Source organism: Salvelinus namaycush, chromosome 1 (genome assembly GCF_016432855.1).
Source record: "Salvelinus namaycush isolate Seneca chromosome 1, SaNama_1.0, whole genome shotgun sequence".
NCBI lineage: Eukaryota > Metazoa > Chordata > Actinopteri > Salmoniformes > Salmonidae > Salvelinus > Salvelinus namaycush.
In genome coordinates, this window is record NC_052307.1 from 59,657,151 (window position 1) to 59,683,803 (window position 26,653).

The 26,653-nt window shown below is 45.4% G+C and overlaps 1 protein-coding gene across 7 annotated transcripts in view; it reads left to right on the forward strand.

Annotated features, from left to right (window-relative positions):
- Nucleotides 1-26,653, forward strand: part of tjp1a (tight junction protein 1a) — an 83,897-nt gene that overhangs the window by 44,746 nt on the left and 12,498 nt on the right. For all 7 annotated transcript variants that reach the window (XM_038991613.1, XM_038991639.1, XM_038991644.1 and 4 more), the window contains exons 9-22: nucleotides 2,385-2,521; nucleotides 4,838-4,943; nucleotides 5,085-5,235; nucleotides 6,338-6,446; nucleotides 6,651-6,870; nucleotides 13,384-13,568; nucleotides 13,774-13,869; nucleotides 15,092-15,174; nucleotides 15,485-15,695; nucleotides 17,435-17,535; nucleotides 17,798-18,148; nucleotides 19,176-19,484; nucleotides 20,572-21,477; nucleotides 21,787-21,869. In XM_038991613.1, coding sequence (XP_038847541.1) covers nucleotides 2,385-2,521; nucleotides 4,838-4,943; nucleotides 5,085-5,235; nucleotides 6,338-6,446; nucleotides 6,651-6,870; nucleotides 13,384-13,568; nucleotides 13,774-13,869; nucleotides 15,092-15,174; nucleotides 15,485-15,695; nucleotides 17,435-17,535; nucleotides 17,798-18,148; nucleotides 19,176-19,484; nucleotides 20,572-21,477; nucleotides 21,787-21,869 — 3,048 coding nt within the window. The remainder of the gene's footprint in view (nucleotides 1-2,384; nucleotides 2,522-4,837; nucleotides 4,944-5,084; nucleotides 5,236-6,337; nucleotides 6,447-6,650; nucleotides 6,871-13,383; nucleotides 13,569-13,773; nucleotides 13,870-15,091; nucleotides 15,175-15,484; nucleotides 15,696-17,434; nucleotides 17,536-17,797; nucleotides 18,149-19,175; nucleotides 19,485-20,571; nucleotides 21,478-21,786; nucleotides 21,870-26,653) is intronic.

Here is a 26,653-nt window from a genome sequence, read left to right on the forward strand (position 1 = left end):
ACTTGGTTTGAATGTTGCTAGTCTAGTTCGAAGCCATACTCTGTTTGCACTTTATGAATGTCAGGCAAGAGGGACTAAATGGTGAGTGTCAGCAGGGATTGGCTATAACCAGACCAGTATGCATGCAGGACTCATCACAGTATGTATTAGCTATGTAGGAGGTCAGGCAGGAATTTGACACACTTCCCACAGAGATTTGCCCCAGAATCAGACGGTTCACATAGTTTAGGTTTTCTCTATAGTTAAATGTTTCTCTTGTCCCTGTGAGAAAACATTCCCTAATATGCCATCAGGTCGTCATTGTAACCAAGACTTGACTAGTTTACTTACCTGTATAAATAAAGGTGAAATAAAAAACGTATTTGTGAGAGTACCTCATTGAACTGTGAAGTAGTGTTAGTTAGCCTCCTGCATTTAGTTTTGTAAGGGATTTTCCTCAAATAACAAAATAAAGCTGTGCAACAGTCCCATTATAGACGGTTGTTACGACAGTGGTCTGTGGGAATTACAAAATAAAAGTATCCCTCTTTCCATTAAGCAAAACACATTTTATCACAACAAGATTATTGGGTTGATGTCCATTTATACAGTGTAACCTTAGATTGACACCACAGGAGGAAATAAGAAACAGATTGCAGATTTGTGCTTTGGTCCTTGTGTACTGTTGTGTTTAGAAAAGGAGAGCAGAGAGAGAAAGGAGGGAGGGAGTCAAGGTAAAAGGACAGCACTACGTAGGAATTTATGTTTAGTTGATGTGTTGCTTCTTAACGCCATTCCGCCCAGGGCAGGGAGGGAGGGCACGGGAGATTTAGGACGGGGACAAGGGCTGCTGCCAGGGCCGGCCAATAGGCCCTCTCTGACTGACGGACGGACGGACAAATAGACAGACAGGCGATTACAGCTTTGTTGAAATTCATCCCTTGCAGCGCAGACTGCTCTGCATGTACTGCATCCCTTTTTAATATCTCTTTATTTCTACAGTCCCCAATGCACTCTGAACTATAAACACTTTATCAGGAGTTTCACTGTTGAATAATTGCAATTTGTCACTTGTAGTTTTCATTCAAAGTATGAAATAGATATGGATTATAAAAAGGTAGTGTCCATTTTTTTTTTCAATATGAGGAGAAAATTAAGTCTATGTTGTGAATGACACAGTAAAATTTTAAATGTCGCTGACTCAACTAAAAAAGAAGCATTTTGCATCTAGGAAATGTGTGTATTTTCCCCCCATTTGTTTCCCCATTTTTGATGGAGTGTTTTCATTTGTTCTCACAAAGACAGGAAATTGAATGTTAGAAAGGCAAGGGTCCCCATTTCACTTTTCAAGCTAATATTTTGTGGTTTGCTGCTGTTTTGAGTCTGATTTTGTCTTTGGGAAGTGAGTGCATGTTATCCTGTTAAAGTCCTGTGTGAGGGAGGGAGAGTGTTGGGTGTAAGATGGTGGCACAGTCAGGCTGTAGTGTAGCTTACCGCTACGTTCCTCCCGTGTAAAAAGCTGCTGGATGCTGGCTGGAGTGCTGTGCCAGCTTCGGGGTCATGTGACCAGCCTGAAATTCGAACCCATTGTTCTAAGAAGCAGCCGAATAGAGCTGCAGAGACGGAGCACGGCATTCACACATCTGAATCTGAACACTCAGTGCCTGGCTGTGGTGAGCTGGAGCTGGGACTGGCTCTGGCAGGTATACAGTACTACTGCTGTGGTTTGGTTAGAAGGTTGAGAAGGGAAATGGAATGAATCATTTGTAATGCACACAGCTCTCAATCAAAACATTTTTAGAAAAATGTCTGCTTCGGTATGACCGAGTAGTGTTTCTGGTCTCTGTGTGGTTGTCAGTGATACTGTAGGGTTGAGAGGACAGTCTGTAGACCACACAGCTGAAAGCACCTGGAGTCTGCTCTGCTGCTGATGCAGAGGTGAAACCGAGGCCAGCAGAGACTAGGTCTGACCCTATAAACGTGTAGTTCAAATAGTTTGAGTCGAAGACGGCCGTCCTCCTTTTTAACTGCTTACTGTTTTGGCCGTTCTTTACTGTTCCTAGTGCCTTATCACTCATTCCACGCTGTGATGTCAGTAACACGACGCTCTCATAACAACACACACAGATCACACACTCCGTCACTGTAGCTGCGTCCCTGGGATAAAACAACAGGACCTTCTCCAAGCAGCCTGTGTAGGAAGCTCTCTGTGGAGAGGGTGCAGAGGGCGTGCCACATTGTTTTGTCTCCTATATTTAAAAATGATAATAATTAGACTCAGGGTTCATCCATCCACCTTTCTATTCTCTCTTCATAATTGCTACCATTCTTCATCTCACAGGGTAGGCCTACAAAGGAAATAATGAACAAACCCAAAATAAATAATCAACTGTTTCTTTTTCTAGCCACAGAAGTCGAGATGAGGAGAGGATTTCCAAGCCCGGGGTGATGTCGACTCCTGTTAAAGGTTCCCAGGAGGCCCTAATCCAGGCCATCAGCGACCAGCCACTGGCCAGGGAGGACAAACTGCCCCCGCTGCCAGGTCAGTCAGGGCCCCTGCTGCCTCCACAGCTGCCTCCACAGCTGCCTCCACCTGTTTAACTGCCTGAACCAAAACAGGCCTTGACACTCCTCTGTACTGTGCCTATCCCTCTCTGCTTCCCCCTCTCCTCCGCCCTGGATTGGAATGCACTCTGTACTCCTTGTCCCACATATCAGAAAAGCCCAGTTCATAGTACTCTAGTCCATTCCTCTAGTGCAGCCATTCTTAAAGTATGGGTCATCACAGACATGTTAATGGTGGGTCGTGACATGTCAGAGTAAAATAATATATTTTTATTTTGGTTAGGAACTCAGCCGGGGTCTCAACTTACTGTTGAGAGTTAGAATAGTATAATTCACAAGGTGCAATTTCGAAATGTGGTTGTGCATCAGCAATTTTTCTCTTGTCATGTCAGTCACTAACAGTCACTCAATTAGCCATGTCAGATACCATTTTTTTTATTGCTAAGTTAGTATAGCCATCTATCTACAGTTTACTTGTAGTAATCAAGGACCAGAGGAGGCTGCTTGGAGGAGCTATAGAAGGATAGGCTCGTTGTAATGGCTGGAATGGAATAGATGGAACAGTATCAAACATATGGGAACCACATGTTTGACGCCATTCCAAACATTACAATGAGTCAGTCCTCCTGTTGTTCCTCCCACCAGCCTCCACTGTCATAAACTAATACCGACCAGGTGCCCTGACCTCCAGGGGGCCCCCATTGATTTTGTTAGTCACTCTCATTCAAATATCATATTAGCATGGCATAAGTCATGGCAAAATATATATAATTGCATGAAATTAGCTTTAAAACTGCAAAGAATTCTCTACACCCCATGGCAAAAATGTGTAGAATTGCAGGAAATTCTATTTAAAACTTCAATTTTTCTGTCCACCGTGAAGAGGGGGCCACTAAAATACACAACATTGTATGTGGACACCTGCTCATCGACCATCTCGTTGCAAAATCATGGCTATTAATATGGAGTTGGTCCCCCCTTTGCTGCTGTAACAGCCTCCACTCTTCTGGGAAGGCTTTCCACTAGATGTTGGAACATTGCTGTGGGGACTTGCTTCCATTCAGCCACAACAGCATTAGTGTGGTCGGGCACTGACGTTGGGCAATTAGGCCTGGGTCGCAGTCGGTGTTGCAATTCGTCCCAAATGTGTTCGGTGGGGTTAAGGTCAGAGCGCTGTGCAGGCCAGTCAAGTTCTTCCACACCGATCTCGACAAACCATTTCTGTATGGACCTCGCTTTGTGCATGGGGGCATTGTCATGCTGAAACAGGAAAGGGCCTTCCCCAAACTGTTGCCACAAATTTGGAAGCACAGAATCGTCTAGAATATCTGTAGTATGCTGTAGTGTTAAGATTTCCCTTCACTGGAACTATGAAAAACAGCCCCAGACCATTATTCCTCCTCCACCAAACCTTAGTTGGCACTATGCTTTGGGGCAGGTAGCGTTCTCCTGGCATCCACCAAACACATTCGTCCATCGGACTGCCAGATGTGTGCTTCATCACTGAAAGGATAGTGTTTCCAAGGCTCCAGAGTCAAATGGCGGTGAGCTCTTCGCCACTCCAGCGGACGCTTGTCATTGCGCATGGTGATCTTAGGCTTGTGTGCGGCTGCTCAGCCATGGAAACCCATTTCATAAAGCTCCCAACAAACTGTGCTGACGTTGCTTCCAGAGGCAGTTTGGAACTCAGTAGTGCGTGTTGCAACCGAGGACAGACGTTTTTTACATGCTTCAGCACTCGGCGGTCCCGTTCTGTGAGCTTTTGGTGTCTAGCACTAAGCGGCTGAGCTGTTGTCTCTCCTAGATGTTTCCACTTCACAATCACAGCACTTAAAGGTGGCATCCTATGACCGTGCCACTTTGAAAATCACTGAGCTCTTCAGTAAGGCCATTCTACTGCCAATGTTTGTCTATGGAGATTGCATGGCTGTCAGCAACGGGTGTGGCTGAAATAGCCAAATCCACTAATTTGAAGGGGTGTCCACATATACTTTTGTATGTATAGTGTATTTTGCCCGTGAGGTCGGGGGGCCCTTCAAACCAAATCTCGCTTAGGGCCCCGAAAAGGGGACATGTTTTCATGAGCTTGTGTCCCAGGAAAACACTGAGTTTCTCAAGAACCCTGCTCTAGTGTTACGTAATGTTGACCCATTCCTATCCCGTAGCTATTTAACCCTAACTCAGATAGTCATCATCTCTACATTCACATTCCTCTACCAGGTTAGTGTGTTTACATGTGTGTGTGATCATACTATCAGTATGTGACTGAAGTGTGTGTGTGTTGGTCCTGTAGAACCAAAGCCAGTGTATGCCCAGCCTGGCCAGCCTGATGTGGACCTTCCAGTCAGCCCCTCTGATGCCCCAGTACCCAGCGCTGGTCATGATGACAGCATCCTCAGGTAATCCTCAGTCTTCCTGTTAAAGCCATTTTATTATTACCATTTATGTCAGTACCGTGTTATTAGCTGAATTGTAATAGCTCCCTGTAGAACAGTAGTATCTAAACGTCTGTTTGTGTATGATGCCCACTCCCCATGCAGGCCGAGTATGAAGCTGGTGAAGTTTAAGAAGGGGGAGAGTGTCGGCCTGAGGCTGGCCGGAGGGAATGACGTGGGCATCTTTGTAGCTGGAGTCCTGGAGGACAGCCCAGCTGCCAAGGAAGGTCTGGAGGAAGGAGACCAGATTCTCAGGGTAAGAAGTCCATCTCATACAGTAGTACCTGCTTTACACGTTTGATTATTATTAGCTGTTGGGTATGTTTCATCACTTTATGATTGTCACATTTTTGTCAACAAGGCTATTGTAAAGTTTTCTCTTTGGAAACTGCGAAGGATATGTGGTTTGTTCTTTTCCACAGTAGATAGTGTTGAAGGGTATGTTCTGTTCTGTACTAGCTGGAGAACATCTGCTGTCGTTCTGGTAACGTTCTCATCGCTGCCCACGCTTAGTTGGAAACACTTTGTGAAACTATGTGACCCACTAGCCGGTGGATCAACAATGACCTCTACTGTGTTGTCGCTGGTCATAGTGATGTGAGATAGAAAATGGTGATTACGGTGAATCAGTCTGAGGTCATCGCCTGGCTCTTCTCTTCTCTGTCTTTCCTTTGTTTACTCTGAACCACACAATAGAGGTCGTTGTTGTTGTTGTTCTCAGGCCCTGTCTGAAGTATTGTTGATAGAAGTCCCCTCTGATATCAGAGTTGGATTAATTTAATCATGTTTATCACTAGCCACACATTTTAACGAAACACACCATGCTTTGTGTTCCTCCCACACCACAGTATGGGTCAAGGTGGTATGTGGGGAGGACTAACTCCTCCTCTTTGCTGGACTCCTTCCCTGCTGTACAAACACATCTCTAGGCTCTGTGCTATTCCCTATGAGTGGGCTTCCAGGATTGTGTCCCAAATGGCACCCTATTCACTATATAGTGCACTACTTTTGATCTCTTCACTATGTAGGGAAAAGTAGTACACTATAGATAATAGGGTGACGTTTCAGACACAGCCCAGGATGTTGTTTTCCACCCCTGGGCAGGGAGCCTGTGAGTGTTTCCTGGCCTTCAGTGTGACTAGTTGAGATAAAGACTTGAAGTCTCCTTTCTGAGGAGGATAAAGGTTGTTCTCTATGATTCACCCCATGTGTTCCTGGTTCAAACGTTGGCTCTGCAGCAGGGTAAATAAACGTGATATTGTGCTGGGGGACCGCAGGGCGTTAAGGTGGGGAAGTAGACGGGCCTGAACCCTGGAGAACTGATAGTCTCTGTTCTTCTCTCTCCCTCCTCTCTGTAGGTAAACAACGTAGACTTTGCTAACATCATCCGAGAGGAGGCTGTGCTGTTCCTCCTAGACCTTCCCAGGGGTGAAGAGGTCACCATTCTGGCCCAGAAGAAGAAGGATGGTGAGTAACATGGGGAAAACAGATGTTAGATAAATGCACGTTGCGATCTTGACAGGGTCTGAGAGTGTATAGGTTTGAGTTTGCACAGAAACACACATTTTAAGTTAACCCGGTTACATGTGAACTTTACACACACTTTCAATTGTATACCTGAACATTTCTCCCTACTTCATTTCTTCTTCTACCATTTTCCCTCAATTCCAGTTTACCGTCGGATAGTGGAGTCAGATGTGGGTGACTCGTTCTACATCCGGACCCACTTTGAGTATGAGAAGGAGTCTCCGTACGGCCTGAGCTTCAACAAGGGAGAGGTGTTCCGTGTAGTGGACACCCTCTACAACGGCAAGCTGGGCTCCTGGCTCGCCATACGCATTGGCAAGAACCACCAGGAGGTGGAGAGAGGCATCATCCCCAACAAGAACAGGTAGAATACAGGAGAGATGTCATCCCCAACAAGAACAGGTAGAATACACTAGAGAGACGTCATCCCCAACAGGAACCGGTATAATACACTAGAGAGACGTCATCCCCAACAGGAACAGTTAGAATACAGGAGAGAGACGTCATCCCCAACAGGAACAGTTAGAATACAGGAGAGAGACGTCATCCCCAACAGGAACAGTTAGAATACAGGAGAGAGACGTCATCCCCAACAGGAACAGGTAGAATACAGGAGAGAGATGTCACCCCCAACAGGAACAGGTAGAATACAGGAGAGAGATGTCATCCCCAACAAGAACAGGTAGAATACACTAGAGAGACGTCATCCCCAACAAGAACAGGTAGAATACAGTAGAGAGACGTCATCCCCAACAAGAACAGGTAGAATACAGGAGAGAGACGTCATCCCCAACAAGAACAGGTAGAATACAGGAGAGAGACGTCATCCCCAACAAGAACAGGTAGAATACAGGAGAGAGACGTCATCCCCAACAAGAACAGGTAGAATACAGGAGAGAGACGTCATCCCCAACAAGAACAGGTAGAATACACGAGAGAGACGTCATCCCCAACAAGAACAGGTAGAATACACTAGAGACGTCATCCCCAACAAGAACAGGTAGAATACACTAGAGAGACGTCATCCCCAACAAGAACAGGTAGAATACAGGAGAGAGACGTCATCCCCAACAAGAACAGGTAGAATACAGGAGAGAGACGTCATCCCCAACAAGAACAGGTAGAATACAGGAGAGAGACGTCATCCCCAACAAGAACAGGTAGAATACAGGAGAGAGACGTCATCCCCAACAAGAGCAGGTAGAATACAGGAGAGAGACGTCATCCCCAACAAGAACAGGTAGAATACACTAGAGAGACGTCATCCCCAACAAGAACAGGTAGAATACAGTAGAGAGACGTCATCCCCAACAAGAACAGGTAGAATACAGGAGAGAGACGTCATCCCCAACAAGAACAGGTAGAATACAGGAGAGAGACGTCATCCCCAACAAGAACAGGTAGAATACAGGAGAGAGACGTCATCCCCAACAAGAACAGGTAGAATACAGGAGAGAGACGTCATCCCCAACAAGAACAGGTAGAATACATTAGAGACATCATCCTCAACAAGAGCAGGTAGAATACAGTAGAGACGTCATCCCCAACAAGAACATGTAGAATACAGTAGATAGACGTCATCCCCAACAAGAACAGGTAGAATACAGTAGAGAGACGTCATCCTCAACAAGAACAGGTAGAATACAGTAGAGAGACGTCATCCTCAACAAGAACAGGTAGAATACAGTAGAGACGTCATCCCCAACAAGAACAGGTAGAATACAGGAGAGAGACGTCATCCTCAACAAGAACAGGTAGAATACAGTAGAGAGACGTCATCCCCAACAAGAACAGGTAGAATACATTAGAGATGTCATCCCCAACAAGAGCAGGTAGAATACAGTAGAGAGATGTCATCCCCAACAAGAACAGGTAGAATACAGTAGAGAGACGTCATCCTCAACAAGAACAGGTAGAATACAGTAGAGAGACGTCATCCTCAACAAGAACAGGTAGAATATATCATCCTCAACAAGAACAGGTAGAATACAGTAGAGAGACGTCATCCTCAACAAGAACAGGTAGAATACAGTAGAGAGACGTCATCCTCAACAAGAACAGGTAGAATACAGGAGAGAGACGTCATCCTCAACAAGAACAGGTAGAATACAGGAGAGAGACGTCATCCCCAACAAGAACAGGTAGAATACAGGAGAGAGACGTCATCCCCAACAAGAACAGGTAGAATACAGGAGAGAGACGTCATCCTCAACAAGAACAGGTAGAATACAGTAGAGAGACGTCATCCTCAACAAGAACAGGTAGAATATATCATCCTCAACAAGAACAGGTAGAATATATCATCCTCAACAAGAACAGGTAGAATATATCATCCTCAACAAGAACAGGTAGAATACAGTAGAGACGTCATCCTCAACAAGAACAGGTAGAATACAGTAGAGACGTCATCCTCAACAAGAACAGGTAGAATACAGTAGAGACGTCATCCTCAACAAGAACAGGTAGAATACAGTAGAGAGACGTCATCCTCAACAAGAACAGGTAGAATACGTCATCCTCAACAAGAACAGGTAGAATACGTCATCCTCAACAAGAACAGGTAGAATACAGTAGAGAGACGTCATCCCCAACAAGAACAGGTAGAATACACTAGCGAGACGTCATCCCCAACAAGAACAGGTAGAATACACTAGAGAGACGTCATCCCCAACAAGAACAGGTAGAATACACTAGAGAGACGTCATCCCCAACAAGAACAGGTAGAATACAGGAGAGAGACGTCATCCCCAACAAGAACAGGTAGAATACAGGAGAGAGACGTCATCCCCAACAAGAACAGGTAGAATACAGGAGAGAGACGTCATCCCCAACAAGAGCAGGTAGAATACAGTAGAGAGACGTCATCCCCAACAAGAACAGGTAGAATACACTAGAGAGACGTCATCCCCAACAAGAACAGGTAGAATACACTAGAGAGACGTCATCCCCAACAAGAACAGGTAGAATACACTAGAGAGACGTCATCCCCAACAAGAACAGGTAGAATACACTAGAGAGACGTCATCCCCAACAAGAACAGGTAGAATACAGGAGAGAGACGTCATCCCCAACAAGAACAGGTAGAATACAGGAGAGAGACGTCATCCCCAACAAGAACAGGTAGAATACAGGAGAGAGACGTCATCCCCAACAAGAGCAGGTAGAATACAGTAGAGAGATGTCATCCCCAACAAGAACAGGTAGAATACACTAGAGAGACGTCATCCCCAACAAGAACAGGTAGAATACAGTAGAGAGACGTCATCCCCAACAAGAACAGGTAGAATACAGGAGAGAGACGTCATCCCCAACAAGAACAGGTAGAATACAGGAGAGAGACGTCATCCCCAACAAGAACAGGTAGAATACAGGAGAGAGACGTCATCCCCAACAAGAACAGGTAGAATACATTAGAGATATCATCCTCAACAAGAGCAGGTAGAATACAGTAGAGACGTCATCCCCAACAAGAACATGTAGAATACAGTAGATAAACGTCATCCCCAACAAGAACAGGTAGAATACAGTAGAGAGACGTCATCCTCAACAAGAACAGGTAGAATACAGTAGAGAGACGTCATCCTCAACAAGAACAGGTAGAATACAGTAGAGAGACGTCATCCCCAACAAGAACAGGTAGAATACAGGAGAGAGACGTCATCCTCAACAAGAACAGGTAGAATACAGTAGAGAGACGTCATCCCCAACAAGAACAGGTAGAATACATTAGAGATGTCATCCCCAACAAGAGCAGGTAGAATACAGTAGAGAGATGTCATCCCCAACAAGAACAGGTAGAATACAGTAGAGAGACGTCATCCTCAACAAGAACAGGTAGAATACAGTAGAGAGACGTCATCCTCAACAAGAACAGGTAGAATATATCATCCTCAACAAGAACAGGTAGAATACAGTAGAGAGACGTCATCCTCAACAAGAACAGGTAGAATACAGGAGAGAGACGTCATCCTCAACAAGAACAGGTAGAATACAGGAGAGAGACGTCATCCCCAACAAGAACAGGTAGAATACAGGAGAGAGACGTCATCCTCAACAAGAACAGGTAGAATACAGTAGAGAGACGTCATCCTCAACAAGAACAGGTAGAATATATCATCCTCAACAAGAACAGGTAGAATATATCATCCTCAACAAGAACAGGTAGAATATATCATCCTCAACAAGAACAGGTAGAATACAGTAGAGACGTCATCCTCAACAAGAACAGGTAGAATACAGTAGAGACGTCATCCTCAACAAGAACAGGTAGAATACAGTAGAGAGACGTCATCCTCAACAAGAACAGGTAGAATACGTCATCCTCAACAAGAACAGGTAGAATACGTCATCCTCAACAAGAACAGGTAGAATACGTCATCCTCAACAAGAACAGGTAGAATACGTCATCCTCAACAAGAACAGGTAGAATACGTCATCCTCAACAAGAACAGGTAGAATACGTCATCCTCAACAAGAACAGGTAGAATACGTCATCCTCAACAAGAACAGGTAGAATACGTCATCCTCAACAAGAACAGGTAGAATACGTCATCCTCAACAAGAACAGGTAGAATACGTCATCCTCAACAAGAACAGGTAGAATACGTCATCCTCAACAAGAACAGGTAGAATACGTCATCCTCAACAAGAACAGGTAGAATACGTCATCCTCAACAAGAACAGGTAGAATACGTCATCCTCAACAAGAACAGGTAGAATACGTCATCCTCAACAAGAACAGGTAGAATACGTCATCCTCAACAAGAACAGGTAGAATACGTCATCCTCAACAAGAACAGGTAGAATACGTCATCCTCAACAAGAACAGGTAGAATACGTCATCCTCAACAAGAACAGGTAGAATACGTCATCCTCAACAAGAACAGGTAGAATACGTCATCCCCAACAAGAACAGGTAGAATACATTAGAGACGTCATCCTCAACAAGAAAGACGTCATCCCCAACAAGAACAGGTAGAATACAGTAGAGAGACGTCATCCCCAACAAGAAAGACGTCATCCCCAACAAGAACAGGTAGAATACATTAGAGATGTCATCCCCAACAAGAACAGGTAGAATACAGTAGAGACGTCATCCCCAACAAGAACAGGTAGAATACATCATCCTCAACAAGAACAGGTAGAATACATCATCCTCAACAAGAACGGGTAGAATACATCATCCCCAACAAGAACAGGTAGAATACATTAGAGATGTCATCCTCAACAAGAACAGGTAGAATACAGTAGAGACGTCATCCCCAACAAGAAAGACGTCATCCCCAACAAGAACAGGTAGAATACAGTAGAGACATCATCCTCAACAAGAGCAGTTAGAATACAGTAGAGAGACATCATCCCCAACAAGAACAGGTAGAATACATTAGAGACGTCATCCCCAACAAGAACAGGTAGAATACAGTAGAGACGTCATCCCCAACAAGAACAGGTAGAATACATCATCCTCAACAAGAACAGGTAGAATACATCATCCTCAACAAGAACGGGTAGAATACATCATCCTCAACAAGAACAGGTAGAATACATCATCCCCAACAAGAACAGGTAGAATACAGTAGAGAGACGTCATCCCCAACAAGAACAGGTAGAATACAGTAGAGAGACGTCATCCCCAACAAGAACAGGTAGAATACAGTAGAGACGTCATCCCCAACAAGAACAGGTAGAATACAGTAGAGACGTCATCCTCAACAAGAGCAGTTAGAATACAGTAGAGAGACATCATCCCCAACAAGAACAGGTAGAATACAGTAGAGAGACGTCATCCCCAACAAGAACAGGTAGAATACAGTAGAGAGACGTCATCCCCAACAAGAACAGGTAGAATACAGTAGAGAGACATCATCCCCAACAGGAACAGGTAGAATACAGTAGAGAGACGTCATCCCCAACAGGAACAGGTAGAATACAGTAGAGAGATGTCATCCCCAACAAGAACAGGTAGAATACAGTAGAGAGACGTCATCCCCAACAAGAACAGGTAGAATACAGTAGAGAGACGTCATCCCCAACAATAACAGGTAGAATACAGTAGAGAGACATCATCCCCAACAGGAACAGGTAGAATACAGTAGAGAGACATCATCCCCAACAGGAACAGGTAGAATACAGTAGAGAGACGTCATCCCCAACAAGAACAGGTAGAGTAGAGTTCAGCAGAGCCTACTCTGTGGAGAGGAGAGGGTAGGGTAGCTAGAGTGGGGGGGTCGACAGCATTAGTCAAATAAGACACCAGCAGCCTTGCTGTCGGTGTAGAGATGGTAAACAACAACCCTAACATAAGGTGATGAACTGGGCTGTGTAAAGTAGGCCACATTAACATCACCCCTAGTCTCAATTACACGGGTGACAACTGCTCTAGTGAGAAGGCATTTGCACTATGAGTCCTGTGAGGGTAGGAGACTATCTATTCATAATGAAACAGCAGACTGACAGAGTCCCTGTTGGAGTCTAGGCCTGGCCTGACCTACAGCCCCTGGCTATGTTTAGAGAGAGAGAGATTCCACACCATGGGGCAGACGGGAACCTCACAGTGCTCCCAACATACCAGAGTGACACAGATATTTATCACATGCATACATTAACGTAACCATTATACGCGGTGCACCGGGGCTACTCTGCCACGTTGTGTCCCTGGCCATGCCTGTGTCCTCTTCAGTCAAATGTTTACTGAATTCTATGTTCTATTAAGGTATAGAAGTATTTCACAATAGAATAGTGGTAACAGGGCCGTAAATGACACATTGGATAACTGCACTAATTAAAAATTAACTGAGGACATGTTGGCAGTTTCCATTGAAATCCAATCGTTGAATCCATTGCCTGTTGCCTGACACCACTGTTCCCCCTCCCACAGGGCAGAGCAGTTGTCCAGTGTGCAGTACACCCTCCCCAAAACGCCAGGGGGCGACAGGGCTGACTTCTGGAGGTTCCGTGGTCTGCGGACCTCCAAGAGGAACCTGAGGAAGAGCAGAGAGGACCTGTCTGCCCAGCCGGTCCAGACCAAGTTCCCTGCCTATGAGAGGGTGGTGCTGAGAGAGGGTAGGTGATCTCCAGAGCAGGGTCCATGGATACGTCACAATACCTAAACTAGCTTACCACTGAGAATGCTTTCCCAGTACATTGCTTCATTCTAAAAGGTATGCTAGTGTGGAAATTGGAATGCAGTCATGTGTTTGCCTAAAAATTTGGCCTTGAGGGGCATTGATACTGTCAAATATGGTGTTTTGTGTCTTCTGTTATCCAGCTGGGTTCCTGAGGCCTGTGGTGATCTTTGGGTCCATCGCAGACGTGGCAAGAGAGAAGCTGGGCAGAGAGCAGCCTGACCTGTTTGAGCTTGCCAGTGAGTAGCCTTTAGCTAGCCATTAGTAGCCATCTCACTGTCTGTCTCGGCTGTGTCACACACACAGCTGGAGTAACACAGTACTTAGAGCAGCTCTGTGTTAGAGACTAGAGGGCGCCCTCATCTGCCTACTCCAGGTCCACTTGAGGGAATAGCTAGCATCTTTAGCATGTAGTGTTCATTCTAACACAGTATTGAATTTCAATTTTCCTAAGTGCACTACTCCAAAATCCACATGTAAAGTGATTCCAGCCCTGGACATATTTTGCGTAACCTATATCTCTGTAAACCTTGTATTTTCTTTTCAGAAACACAGCAACATGAAGGAGTGGAAAGTATGTCATGAAGTGCATCAACTTGTTTGTATCAGTGCTAATTGATGCTAGTTAGCTAGGTGGTAGCCTACCCTCTGTACCGTAGATGTGTTTTCTGTAGTTGGTCATGTATGGCCTGATTCAGCTTGTAGGGAGGTTGTGGAATGACAATGTAGCTAGTTATGGAGCATGTACCCGTGGCACAGTCAATATCCTATAGAAAATCAGCTGCATTCATAACAGTACTAGTCTTCATTCTTAATTCCCAAGCCCCTTATGTCTGTGTGGATTACACCATAATCTGTACTTAAAATGTCAATTTTTACATTAGATTGGAGAAGATGCCTTATGCCATTGGTGTGTTTGTGACTGAAATTGTAAGGGCTAGTGATGTTAGCACTCTGCAATCTAGAATGCTGGTTTAGAATGCAGGGTTGAGTGGTGAAAGATCCTGTGATAATAGTGTTGAGATCTGAGTAGTGAAACTGCACCCAGGTCAGCTGGCCTCTCAAAGGGTCATTACCTTATGGTGGCAGATAGACAGATAAGGCCAGGCTAGCGATGTTTAAACAATTCACCTTTTTAGAACATTCCCGCTTAACTCCCCTGACGTTTATATCCAATTTGAATCATGAATCTATTTGAAGTGATTCCCTATCTTCTTGAATGTGCATTATCCCACTTCAATGCTTTTCACACATGTAACACATTTCCTGCATTGCGGATTATACTATACTGTGATGTCTGTAGTTGCACGCGCACATTCATAATGACACTACCTCTATTTTATGTTTTGAAATGTGCTGAAGGCATATTGCATGCATTAGGGTGAAGGTAATGAGCTGAGATGTGTAGTGAGCTCTGCAGTAATATGACACCGTAACACTGTCCCTTCTCCCCCTCTGCAGAGAGTGAGCCCAAAGACGCAGGAAAAGACCAGCGCAGCTCCGGGATCATTCGCCTCCACACCATTAAACAGATCATTGACCGGGTGAGCGAGACTACTTACTACACGGATGCGCATACACACACACACGCACGCATGTACACACACGCATGCACCCTGACAGAAAACCTCACAGACAGATCCCCTCTTAAAGCACATACAACACACACACACACACACACATGCATAGATGCACTCATCCATGGCTCACTACTGCTCTCTGGTGTTCATGGAATTAACGTTTTTATTTGACCAATATATGAAAAATATAGTCAAAAACAGCAATCTGAGCAAACCTTTTAGTGTTAGTATTTAGATCAAATATGAATTATTTATTTATGGGGGGTGTCCTTAGGACCGGCATGCTGTGCTGGACATCACCCCCAACGCTGTGGACCGTCTGAACTACGCCCAGTGGTACCCCATCGTGGTGTTCCTCAACCCAGACAGCAAGCAGGGCGTCAAGACCATGAGAACCAGGCTGTGCCCCGAGTCCAGGAAGTCAGCCAGGAAACTCTACGAGAGAGCCCTCAAACTGAGGAAGAACAACCACCACCTCTTCACCAGTGAGTTTCTATGGAAGGGAGGAGAAGAGAGAAGTAGTGAGTGGGAGGTAGGGGGGAAAAATGTATCTGAGGGAGATGGAGTTGTCAGGAGTGAGAGAGGCTAGGGCTGCGTGCTGTACTGTAGTGCGGACCAGGGGCGCAACTCCAGTTGGATAAACACTCCAAACAGCCTACCCGACCACTCGGAGGCGTCCGCATGGTCCTAAAGCACACCGTTGCCTCTTTTTGTGTCCCATTCCAATGCTAAAACTGGGGCGGACAAAAAAATGCAATTTCAGAATGTGGGGGGGACATGTCCCCAGTGCAAGTTGCGCCCCTGGTGCGGACTATCAGCTGGTGGCACAGTACAGTCAGTGTCTTAGCGGGGTGCTGTTCTCTGTGTCCCCTCCTCCTCACGCAGGCAGGGCTGCTCAGGGCTCCGAGCTAACCTCCCACAGGACCCCAGTCGTCATTACCCATTCCCTGCACGGCCCTGCCCCGTATGAAATGGGAGGCGTCAATTCATTTTTTTACACACATCCAGCCTCTCCTTTTCCGTCACCGTTGAGTTACTCCCCTATTTCACATGGGTCTGTAAATGAAGCACTGCCTGGGATCTTTAGAACAAGCCTAGAGAGAGCGAGAACAACAGAGAGAAGTGTCACCTGTGGTATTTGTGTAAAGTCAAACAGATTGACAGCTGCCAGGCAGCGCTATAGTGTTGTTGGACTCATGACAGCTCATAGTTACAACAGTGGCAACAACCGGCGCTGAGCCAAGACGAGACAAACAGCTTTGGGATGATACAAGCAGTGATACTAGAAATACGCTTTTCCCCTCATGTAGAATAATAATTAATCATCCATATCTGAATCAATGATAGTTAGACATATCAATGACTTACTTGTTCAGGGCTTGGTTTCCCAAAAGCATCTTAAGGTTAACTTTGTCCTTCGTACGAGCATCGTTAAATCTCCTTAGCTGTTTCCCAAAACCATCGTTATTAACGTTGCACTTGAAAACGCTCGTAATCTTACCGCCTGCCACAGACCACTCGTAGAACAGCTAAGTGCGTCGCTTTTTTGCCCTCCCACGTCACTTTCTACACAGAAGATCTTCGCTAAACACAGAATCACATGGTTTATATGTCTCTGTGACCACCGATAACTTCAGAACAAAGTTGACTACAAATACAACGTTGCCAATGTCTTTACAATTGATCCAAATGAGCGACGTATAAAAAGATGATTCAAATGAACATCGAGATGACTGCATTAAAATATAAACAGTACACTATAGGCCTATTTCAATCATATTGAAATACATTTCATGTTTAGTCAATTTAAAACCTGTGTTAGTTCTATTTTGCTACTGTCTGTAGTTTGTCTCAATAAACACTGAGTATACCAAACAAATATCTCTCTAGGAGCTAATCCGCCATCATTATTGTGAAATAATTTGAATGTTAAGGTAAGATTTTAATGGAGCAAGCTGATCCTAGAGCAGCGCTTCCTTTCTTTTGATCCTATCAGTTTGGACACATGCTCCAACGGCACGATAAGCGACCATTCTCTCTGCGTGGTGTTTTCAAAGTTCCATTCCTATCGGGAAACCAGGCTCTGACGTGTTAATCCTAATGGTTTTTCACGAGGTTATGAGAACAGTTTTTCAGTGATTATGAAAATGGTGTTATTGGTTCTCTGTATTCATTTGAGAGGTGCTTTGTCTCTGCTCTTTCTCTTCTCTCTATCCTTCCCAAGCCACCATTAACATGAATAATATGAATGACGGGTGGTACGGTGCCCTGAAGGAGACCATTCAACAGCAGCAGAACCAGCTGGTGTGGGTTTCAGAGGGAAAGGTAGGACACTCAGCGCCGAGACTAACATCATCAAACACTTACCAATACATTTCACTTTAATGAAAATGTTGTATTCAAAATAAATGTCAGACATTTTTAATATACAATGTATTTTGTGCATTAATACGTTTTTCTTTGCCATTCATTTCTCTGTCTCTCCTCACTGTAATGTTGCTGCTTCTGCTCTTTATCTCCCTTCCCCCTCTCTCTTGTCCCTCTCCCTCCCTCTCTCCCCTGCTGTCCTCCTGTCGTGTCTCCCCAGGCGGACGGTGCTCCAGATGATGACATGGATCTGCATGATGACCGTCTGTCGTACCTGTCGGCTCCGGGCAGTGAGTACTCCATGTACAGCACGGACAGCCGCCACACCTCCGACTACGAGGACACGGACACAGAGGGCGGGGCCTACACCGACCAGGAACTAGATGAGACGCTGAACGACGAGGTGGGCCTGCCCACTGAGCCCGCCATCACCCGCTCCTCAGAGCCCGTCCGAGAGGACCCGCCAGTAATCCAGGAGCCCCTGGGGTACGGCGGGTACCAGCACACAGTGCAGCCCGACCCCCTGAACCGGATCGACCCAGCCGGATTCAAGGCACCAGCGGCCCAGCAGGTACCGTTTATGAGAGCCGTGCATCTGCCCTGTTGTCTCGAATCCGTGGTGTGCGTGAGGAGGGTGTTCTGGCGCCGCTATTGAAGCAGTGTTTTAAAACAGTATTATCTGCTAGCACAAAACAAACAAAAAAGATGGAAAGAAAATTTGTGTCCACTTAAGTATTTATTCACTATCGTTGTTTGTGTGCGTTTTTTTATTTTTGAAGAAAAAAAATGAAAAAAGCAAGAATAAGCTTGACTGTTATAATCAGTATTCACGACATGTGTTAGTGTGACTGTTATAATCAGTATTCACAACCTGTGTTAGTGTGACTGTTATAATCAGTATTCACAACCTGTGTTAGTGTGACTGTTATAATCAGTATTCACCACCTGTGTTAGTGTGACTGTTATAATCGGTATTCACGACCTGTGTTAGTGTGACTGTTATAATCAGTATTCACGACCTGTGTTAGTGTGACTGTTATAATCGGTATTCACGACCTGTGTTAGTGTGACTGTTTTTGTTGATGTCGATGTTCTCACTGACGAGAAGAAGTTTTGTGTCTGTCAAGTGTCTGTATCGGTACCCACCTATGTGCTCTTCCTAGTTGTTTCACTTGTGATTCGGACTGATACCGTGATACCAGAAAGTATTATGTGCATGTTGGAAATGTCAGTGTTAACCACGTATTGCTGTAAATGTATTTATCTGGGTCGATTCGGCCGTTATGATATCCACGAAAAGCTTGTCTGCTGATGTGTAAGAGAAAAAAAGAAAAGCAAAACATTGTACTGTAATCTAGAATTAAAATCCAATCAGACTACATTAACAACAGAAACTTTGTCCTGTTGCGAATTCTTACGTGGCAGATTGAGCATCTAAAGCCATCAGTTGAATTTGGTCCGAGGATGGTGAGTTACTGAGTCGGTCGGTGGAGGAGGTACAGAGCAGGCTGTGTTACGCTGTAACTTCAACATTAGTGAGGGTGTATCTCCCTCGTGCAGTAGCACCGTGTATTAAACGTTTCTGAACCACTTCACAGAAAGAGAAAGCAGAGGCTGTTCCGGCCACCATGCCTATCCTCCCCCAGCAGCCTGAGCAGCCTGTGTTACTGGCTGAGACAGAGGCAGCGCCCCCTGCTGTCGACAACACCGTAAATGGTGTAGCTGGTTTGAGCCATGGTTTAAGCCTTGGCCCTATCGCTGCTCCCCAGAGCGAACCCAGCCCAGGCCTCGGCCCCGAGGCTGACTGGCTTAGGATGCGCAACCCTGATCTAGCTCAGCCCCTGGCCCCGGCCCCAACGCTCGAACCCGAACCCCTACAATCCGGACCGCCCAGTTCAGAACCACAGGTACCCATCGTCTGGACGTGGCCTGGCCCCGGCCGACCCCGCTGTCGGTCTGCTGTGGCCTGTCGCTGCCTGCCTGTGTACCGCCCGTCACACGCTTTCCTTTCACTCTTGCATGCCTGCCCGCTGTCCACTGTGTGCTTCTGAGAGAGAGTGAGAGAGAGACTGTGTGTATCTGAGCACTCGTAAACAACAGTGGGCTTCTTGGAGGAGAATATAGAATGATTGCTGCATTGGTGTGGTACCTATATAGAGAAGAGCAGCGAAGAACCTGAGGCTCTCACTGTTGCTTACCCTCTTTGCATGGCTACAACATGTTTCAGTTGGTTTCTCTTTTCTGTTTAAACGTAGCAATAGAACAGATAGTGGTGGTATATTGGTTGATGCAGACTGAATGGACCATTTAATTATATAGATTTATTTGGCGACATTCTCTTAAAGTCATCAATCAGTATTTTGGATATTTTATTGTTGTTTTATTCCCTGAATTTGAAATGTAGCCATTCCGCTCCAACTGTGGAGTATACGTTTTATGGATTTTAAACAACAACAAACAACAAGTAAATAATGACTTTCTGAACTCAAAAGTTATGTTGTTCAATGACTACTTTTCAAATGCCATGGTTTTTAAAATGGTTTACATTGTACGATAAACATTTGCTTGTAAAGTTCCAGATATCTTATTGCGGTAATTTAATTTGGCGTGTAATGTTATCAAGATATATTTTTTATTTTGTTTTGTATCAACTTTGTTGGTTTTGTTTTTGGGTTGCAGTTTAAACTAAAGTGGTATGTTGTGTATATATATGGAGAGCTCCTGTGCGTATTGGCTGCTGTGATCTGACATTCAGACCTGCATTCTGTTTGACCTGACCTTTAACCCCTACCTCTGAGTGTCTCTATTTCAGGTCTCCCTGCTTCCTCTCTGCTTCCTTCTTCAGCCATTATTAATCTTCTGTTTTAATATTCTACGTTGTCTTCTCTTACTTTATTGTTATATTTATATACACATTTATTTATTGGATGTGTGCTACTGGTTGCTCTTGTCCCATTACTCACCATATGTTTTTTCCATTGTTTATTTCCTCAGATGTACAAGAAGGATCCCTACCTGGAGGAGCCAGTCAGAGTGAACCATGGTGGTGTAAAGCCGTCTCCGGCGATGGGGCCGCCCATGACCTACGAGTCCCAGCCTCCGTACCAGGACCAACACCCGTACAGAGATTACGATCACCCGCCTAACCGCTACGACGGGGGTGGCTACCTGGAACCAAAGTATCGTAACTTCGACTCTCAACTGCACCACGAGAAAAGCGTGCCTCACTACGATGACCAGTGGCCTCCTTACAACCAGCAGACCTCTGGCCCACCACCCCACCAGCAACAGCAACCTCCTGGACATGGCTACGACCCCCGGCTGTCCTACGAAGACGGACCCGAGCGAGACTACAGCCCTCCTCAGCCGCGCTATGATGAGGCCCCGCTGGGCTACAACGGACGACCTCGCTATGGAAAGCCTGCAGGACCAGGACCCATCCGCTACGATGAGTCTCCTCCATCCGGCCCAGGGGGCTACGCTCCTCTACGTTACGACCAGGAGCCTCACCCGTATCCCCCTGCAACACACTCTCCAGAGCCCCCTAAACAGTACTACCAGGGGGAGCCTGCCCAGCGGCCAGGACCTGGGCCTGCCTACAACCAGGCACCACCTCAGCACCGAGGCTACAAGCCCCCGCCCCAACAGTATGAACCCATCATGAACTTTGACGCCCCTGTGCCCGCACCCAAACCACAACCAGAGGCTCTCCGTCCCTCACCTGGGGACACTGTGATCACTACAGCCCCCAATCTCCTTCCCCCTCCCCCCAGAGTGGAGCCGGAGGACGACCCGGCCATAAGGGCCCAGTCGGTGCTGTCCAGGGTCAAGATGTTTGAGAACAAGCGCTCTGTGTCTGTGGACCGAGCCAAGGAGGCAGGGGACGCCTTCGGGCTCAGGGTAAGCATCTGGAAAACAACTCACTCTTGTGCACGTATGTAATGCTTAGTTCCTGACCTGTGCAGGAGCTCAAATATTCTACTGCTCGAGCTCCTGTTCCTCTTCTAGAATATTAGCTCAAATGTATTGTGGAGCTTCTGCACCTAAATACAAACAGTACTCAAAATGAGTACCGGAACCTAGCACTGGTAATGCTCACAGGATTACCTGACCCAGACCTCTTCTAATTATATTTGGTTGGTCCAAGTGATGTCCTTAAAGGTTTACTTGTCCAGGAATTTTATTTGCATTTCAATCTTGCTCCCACAGTCAGCAGATCTGCCCACCAAACCAGGTGCGTGCATTCCTAAAGCCAACTCACTCAGCAATCTGGACCAGGAGAAGTCGTTCAGGTAATGAGTCATAATGGAGTACTGCACTGAGCCCCCCCCCCCCCCCACCACAAACATACCTACATCACACCACAGAACAGATGCTGCTTTATCTTTGAGGGGCTGATGTGTTTGTTAGGGCTGTCAGGTGATCCACTCTGAAGTGGATAATAGGGCTTAGAAAAGTAAATTACTTTTGAAGATATGATATGAATATGATGGTGTATTGTATGGCTGCCATCTTGCTTCCGACAACCCAACTTAGCTATTATTTTGGCGTTTATCTACTTTTTTTGCACTAAATGTATCCGCTATCATTACATATGAACGTCAAATAGTTTTGAACATCAGACCGGCTGTTACTAAACTCAATTCTGGGTTCAACTTCGAGTTCGAATCATCTGCCCTGGGCTCTTTTTGTGTACCTCCAACCAAATCTTCGGGCTACCCAAGAAGAAACGCCGGCGAAAACGAGGCAGGAGAGCGGGCGTCCTGGTGAGGCAAAAGGAAAACCAGCCACAACTTCCATCCATTCTTTTGGCCAATGTACAGTCACTTGATAATAAGATGGATGACCTCTCGCAGATTTGGGATCAACAGGACTCTCGTAATTGCAATATCCTCTGTTCACCGAGCGGACAGGACATCGGATTCAGGGAAATCCAGAGGGGGAGGGGTATGTCTCTTCATCAACAGCAAATTGTGTGCAGACTCTAGGACAGTGAAATGGAGTTTCGTCCTATTGTTCACGTCTTGAAATACCTGATGGTAAAATGCTGACCTTTTTACCTCCTGAGATACTTTTCATCTGTTATTGTGACTGCTGTATATATTCCACATCAGGAGAACAACAACAAGCTGGCACTTGATGAACTGTACGAGGCTATAAACAAGCAGGAAACCATGCACCCGGATGCTGCTTTTCTTGTTGCCAGTGATTTTAATTCCGTGCCACTCCTGCTTCCTGTTTACAAACAAAAACTCAAACAGGAAGACCCATGATGACCTCCATAGAAAAATGGTCTACCAGAGCAGAAGCTATTCTACAGGACTGCTTTGCTAGCGCTGACTGGAATATGTTCATCAGGAAATGCATCACTGACGTTGTCTCCACAGTGAAGGTTTGCTGCTTCCCCAAACAAAAGCCCTGTATTAACACAGAGGTGCGTGCTAAGCTAAAGGACAGCTACTGCTCACAGGGCTATAGCAGCCAACCACGAGGCAATGGCTGAGGACACGATTGCATACAAGAAGTCCCACTACGACCTCTGCAGAGCCATCGAACAAGCAAAAGGGCAAGATCTGAACAAGGTAGCATCCTATTATAGCGGCTGTGACGCATGTGACAAGGGCTGCAGTTAATTATGGACTACAAAGGAAGCCCTAGCCGTGATCTGCCTAACGATGCCTCTCTACCAGACAATCTCAATGTTTTTTATGCGTGCTTTGACTAACACAGAGCTCAGCATGAGGGCCCCCGCTGAGGAGCCGGAGGACTGGGTGATCTCTCTCTGAGGCTGACATGAGTAACGGTTTTTAAGTGGGTCAACACTCGTAAGGCCGCAGGGCCAGACGGTATTCCAGGGTGTGTCCTCGGGGCATGTGCAGACCAGCTGGCAGGCTTCTTCAAGGACATATTCAACCTCTCCTTGTCCCAGTCGGTAATCCCCATGTTTCAAGCTGACTACCATCATTCCTGTTCCTAAAAACTCTTAAGGCATCCTGCCACATTGGCTGCCGTCCTGTAGCACTCGCATCTGTAATAATTAAGTGCTTTGAAAGGTTGGTTATGGCACACATGAACGCCATCATCCCAGACACCCTAGACCCACTCCAATTTGCATACCACCCCAACAGATCCATAGATGATGCAATATCAATTGCACTCCACACTGCCCTCTCCCACCATAGTGCCCTCCAAGTTCATCATCAAGCTCGGTACCCTGGGACTGAATACCTTCCTCTGTAACTGGATCCTGGACTTCCTGATGGTCGACCCCAGGGGGTAAGAGTAGGCAACAACACCTCCGCCACGCTGACCCTCAACAAGGGGGCTCCTCACGGACCCACTCTGTGTGTGCTTAGCCCCCTCCTGTACTTCCAGTTCACCCACGACTGTGACCACGCACGACTCCAACTCCAAGTTTGCTGACGACACAGCGGTGGTAGGCCTGATCACCAATGGTGAAGACAGGAAGTAGGTCAGAGACTTCCAAGACAACAACCTCTCCCTCAACGTCAGCAAGACTAACGAGCTGATCTTGGACTACAGGAAACAGGGGAGGGTGCACACCCTCATCCACATCGACAGGGCCTCAGTGGAGAGCGTCAAGAGCTTCAAGTTACTGTGTCCACATCACTGAGGACTTAACATGGTCCTCTCATATGAGCACAATTGTGAAGAAGGCACAGCAGTGCCTCTTCTTCCTCAGGAGGCTGAAACGATTTGACATGCCCCCTCGGATCCTTAGGAACTTTTACAGCTGGACCTTCAAGAGCATTCTGACTGGTTGTATCACCGTCTGGTATGGCAACTGCATCGTCCTCGATCCGAAAGCCCTACATAGGGAGGTGCGAACAGCCCAGCGCGTCACTGGGGGTGAGCTCCCAGCCATCCAGGACGTACATTCCAGGGTGTGTCTGAGAACTGTTCTCCATACTCCCGTCCCGCAGATGGTACAGTTGCATCAACGCTCAGACCAACAGAATCCTAAACCATGGGTTCTCAAAGGTTTTGGGGCCGGGGACCACCATTTGTGTTATCAAATTCAGAACACAACTAGAGTTAAATAAAAAATCACATGCATAGAGATTTACCATGGCCGGACGAACCAAGTCTTGGGCCGTGGGAATGAACATTTTAAAGGCTTGCTACTTGGCATTGGAGAGAAAAAAATGTCAGTTGTCTAGCTAATTTCCAGCAATTCTACACATTTTGTCATGGAGTAGAGAAATGTTTTGTTGTTGCAGCTATAAAGCTAATATCCTGCAATTCAACCTATTTTGCCATGAAGCAGAGAGAGAACCTTGCCGTTTTAAAGCTTAAAGTAACTGTCGTGTTTCCAAATTTCTATACAATATGAGCTATAATTTAATAATAACAATCTGAGTGAAATAGTTTTCCTTCCAAAAATGGTAATTATGTTAAAAGGCTGTTTTTCTATGTTGGAATGGTGTGGGCATACCCCAGGGGAGAACGACTGCCCCCTCTCATTGAAGCCATGGAGGTTCAAGGCCGACCGCGGTATTGCAGGCATTGTTAACTGAAAACAGGATCCCCATTACAGTGAATTGAAAATTTGCAAACTTTGTGTAAATAAAATATTGAAGACAATCATGGTACAAATAATAGCTTCTAATAGACCAAATGTATGTCCTTGAATCCATTATTTAACTAGGCAAATCAGTTAAGAACAAATTCTTATTTAAAGACTCGCTACTTGGCATTGTAAGGAAACACTTTGAAGTTTGTCGAAATGTGAAATTAATGTAGGAGAATATAAGACAGCAGGGATTCAAACTGTAGAACCCAGTTCCTACATTTGAATATAAAAATGATTTTATCAAACAAAACTATGCAACATTTTATCTCTGGGACCCTCAGGATGACAAATTAGAGCAAGATTACTGAATGTAAGTACATTATTTACCTTCAGAGGTGAATGTATCAAACCAGTTGCCATGATAAAAGTTTTTGGTGTTGTGCACTCTTCTCAAACAATAGCATGGTATTTTTTCACTGTAATAGCTACTGTAAATTGGACAGTGCAGTTAGATTAACAAGAATTTAAGCTTTTTGCCCATATAAGACATGTCTATGTCCTGGAAAGTTTGCTGTTACTTACAACGTCATTCTAGTCACATTAGCGCAGGTTAGCAACAATCGTCCCGGTATAGGGACACAGATCTGTAGAGGTTAACATAATATTAACTTTGAAGTGTGATTTTCACTGGCCAGTTACTTTAAATTACAGTGCATTGGAGAGCAAGATAATTATTGATTAGATGTATTACTACGCTGCTGTTAATATATTATTGATTGCCATTAGTATGTACTGTATCTATTTATCCTTCTACTGATCACTATCACTCCTGTTTACATGTATATTACCATAAGTATGTACCGTAATTGCTGGACTATAAGCCGCTACTTTTTTCCCACGCTATGAACCTCGCGGTTTATACAATGACGCGGCTAATTTATGATTTTTTTTTTTTTCACAAGATTCACGCCGCCAAAAAACTGAGCTTCGTCACATAATGTGACGTAAATCGAGCGCGCTCAAACTTCCCATCACTTTGATTACGGTAGTCATTTTGTCACCCTCATCATGGCAAAGACACGGAGAAATGCATATGATGCAGCTTTCAAGTTGAAGGTGATCGATCTGGCTGTTGGAAAAGGAAATAGAGCTGCTGCACGGGAGCTTGGCCTTAATGAGTTGATGATAAGACGTTGGAAACAGCAGCGTGAGGAACTGTGCAAAAAGACAACAAACGCTTTCAGAGAAGAAAAGCAGATGGCCCGAACTAGAAAATGAGCTTGAAGACTGGGGCAACACACAGAGAGCAGACGGCCGAGGTGTTTCAACTGTGCAGATCCGACTGAAAGCCAAAACAATCGCCACCGCAATGAAGTTTGACTTTCTTGGTAGGCTACTGTTTACTGCTATTTTTTTTATTTTTGTTACAAGCCGTGTTTCGTTAAAGCCTATTTATTTTTGTTACAAGCCGTGTTTCGTTTAAAAGCCTATTTTTTTTTTGTTACAAGCCGTGTTTCGTTTAAAGGCTGTGTAAAGTTCATT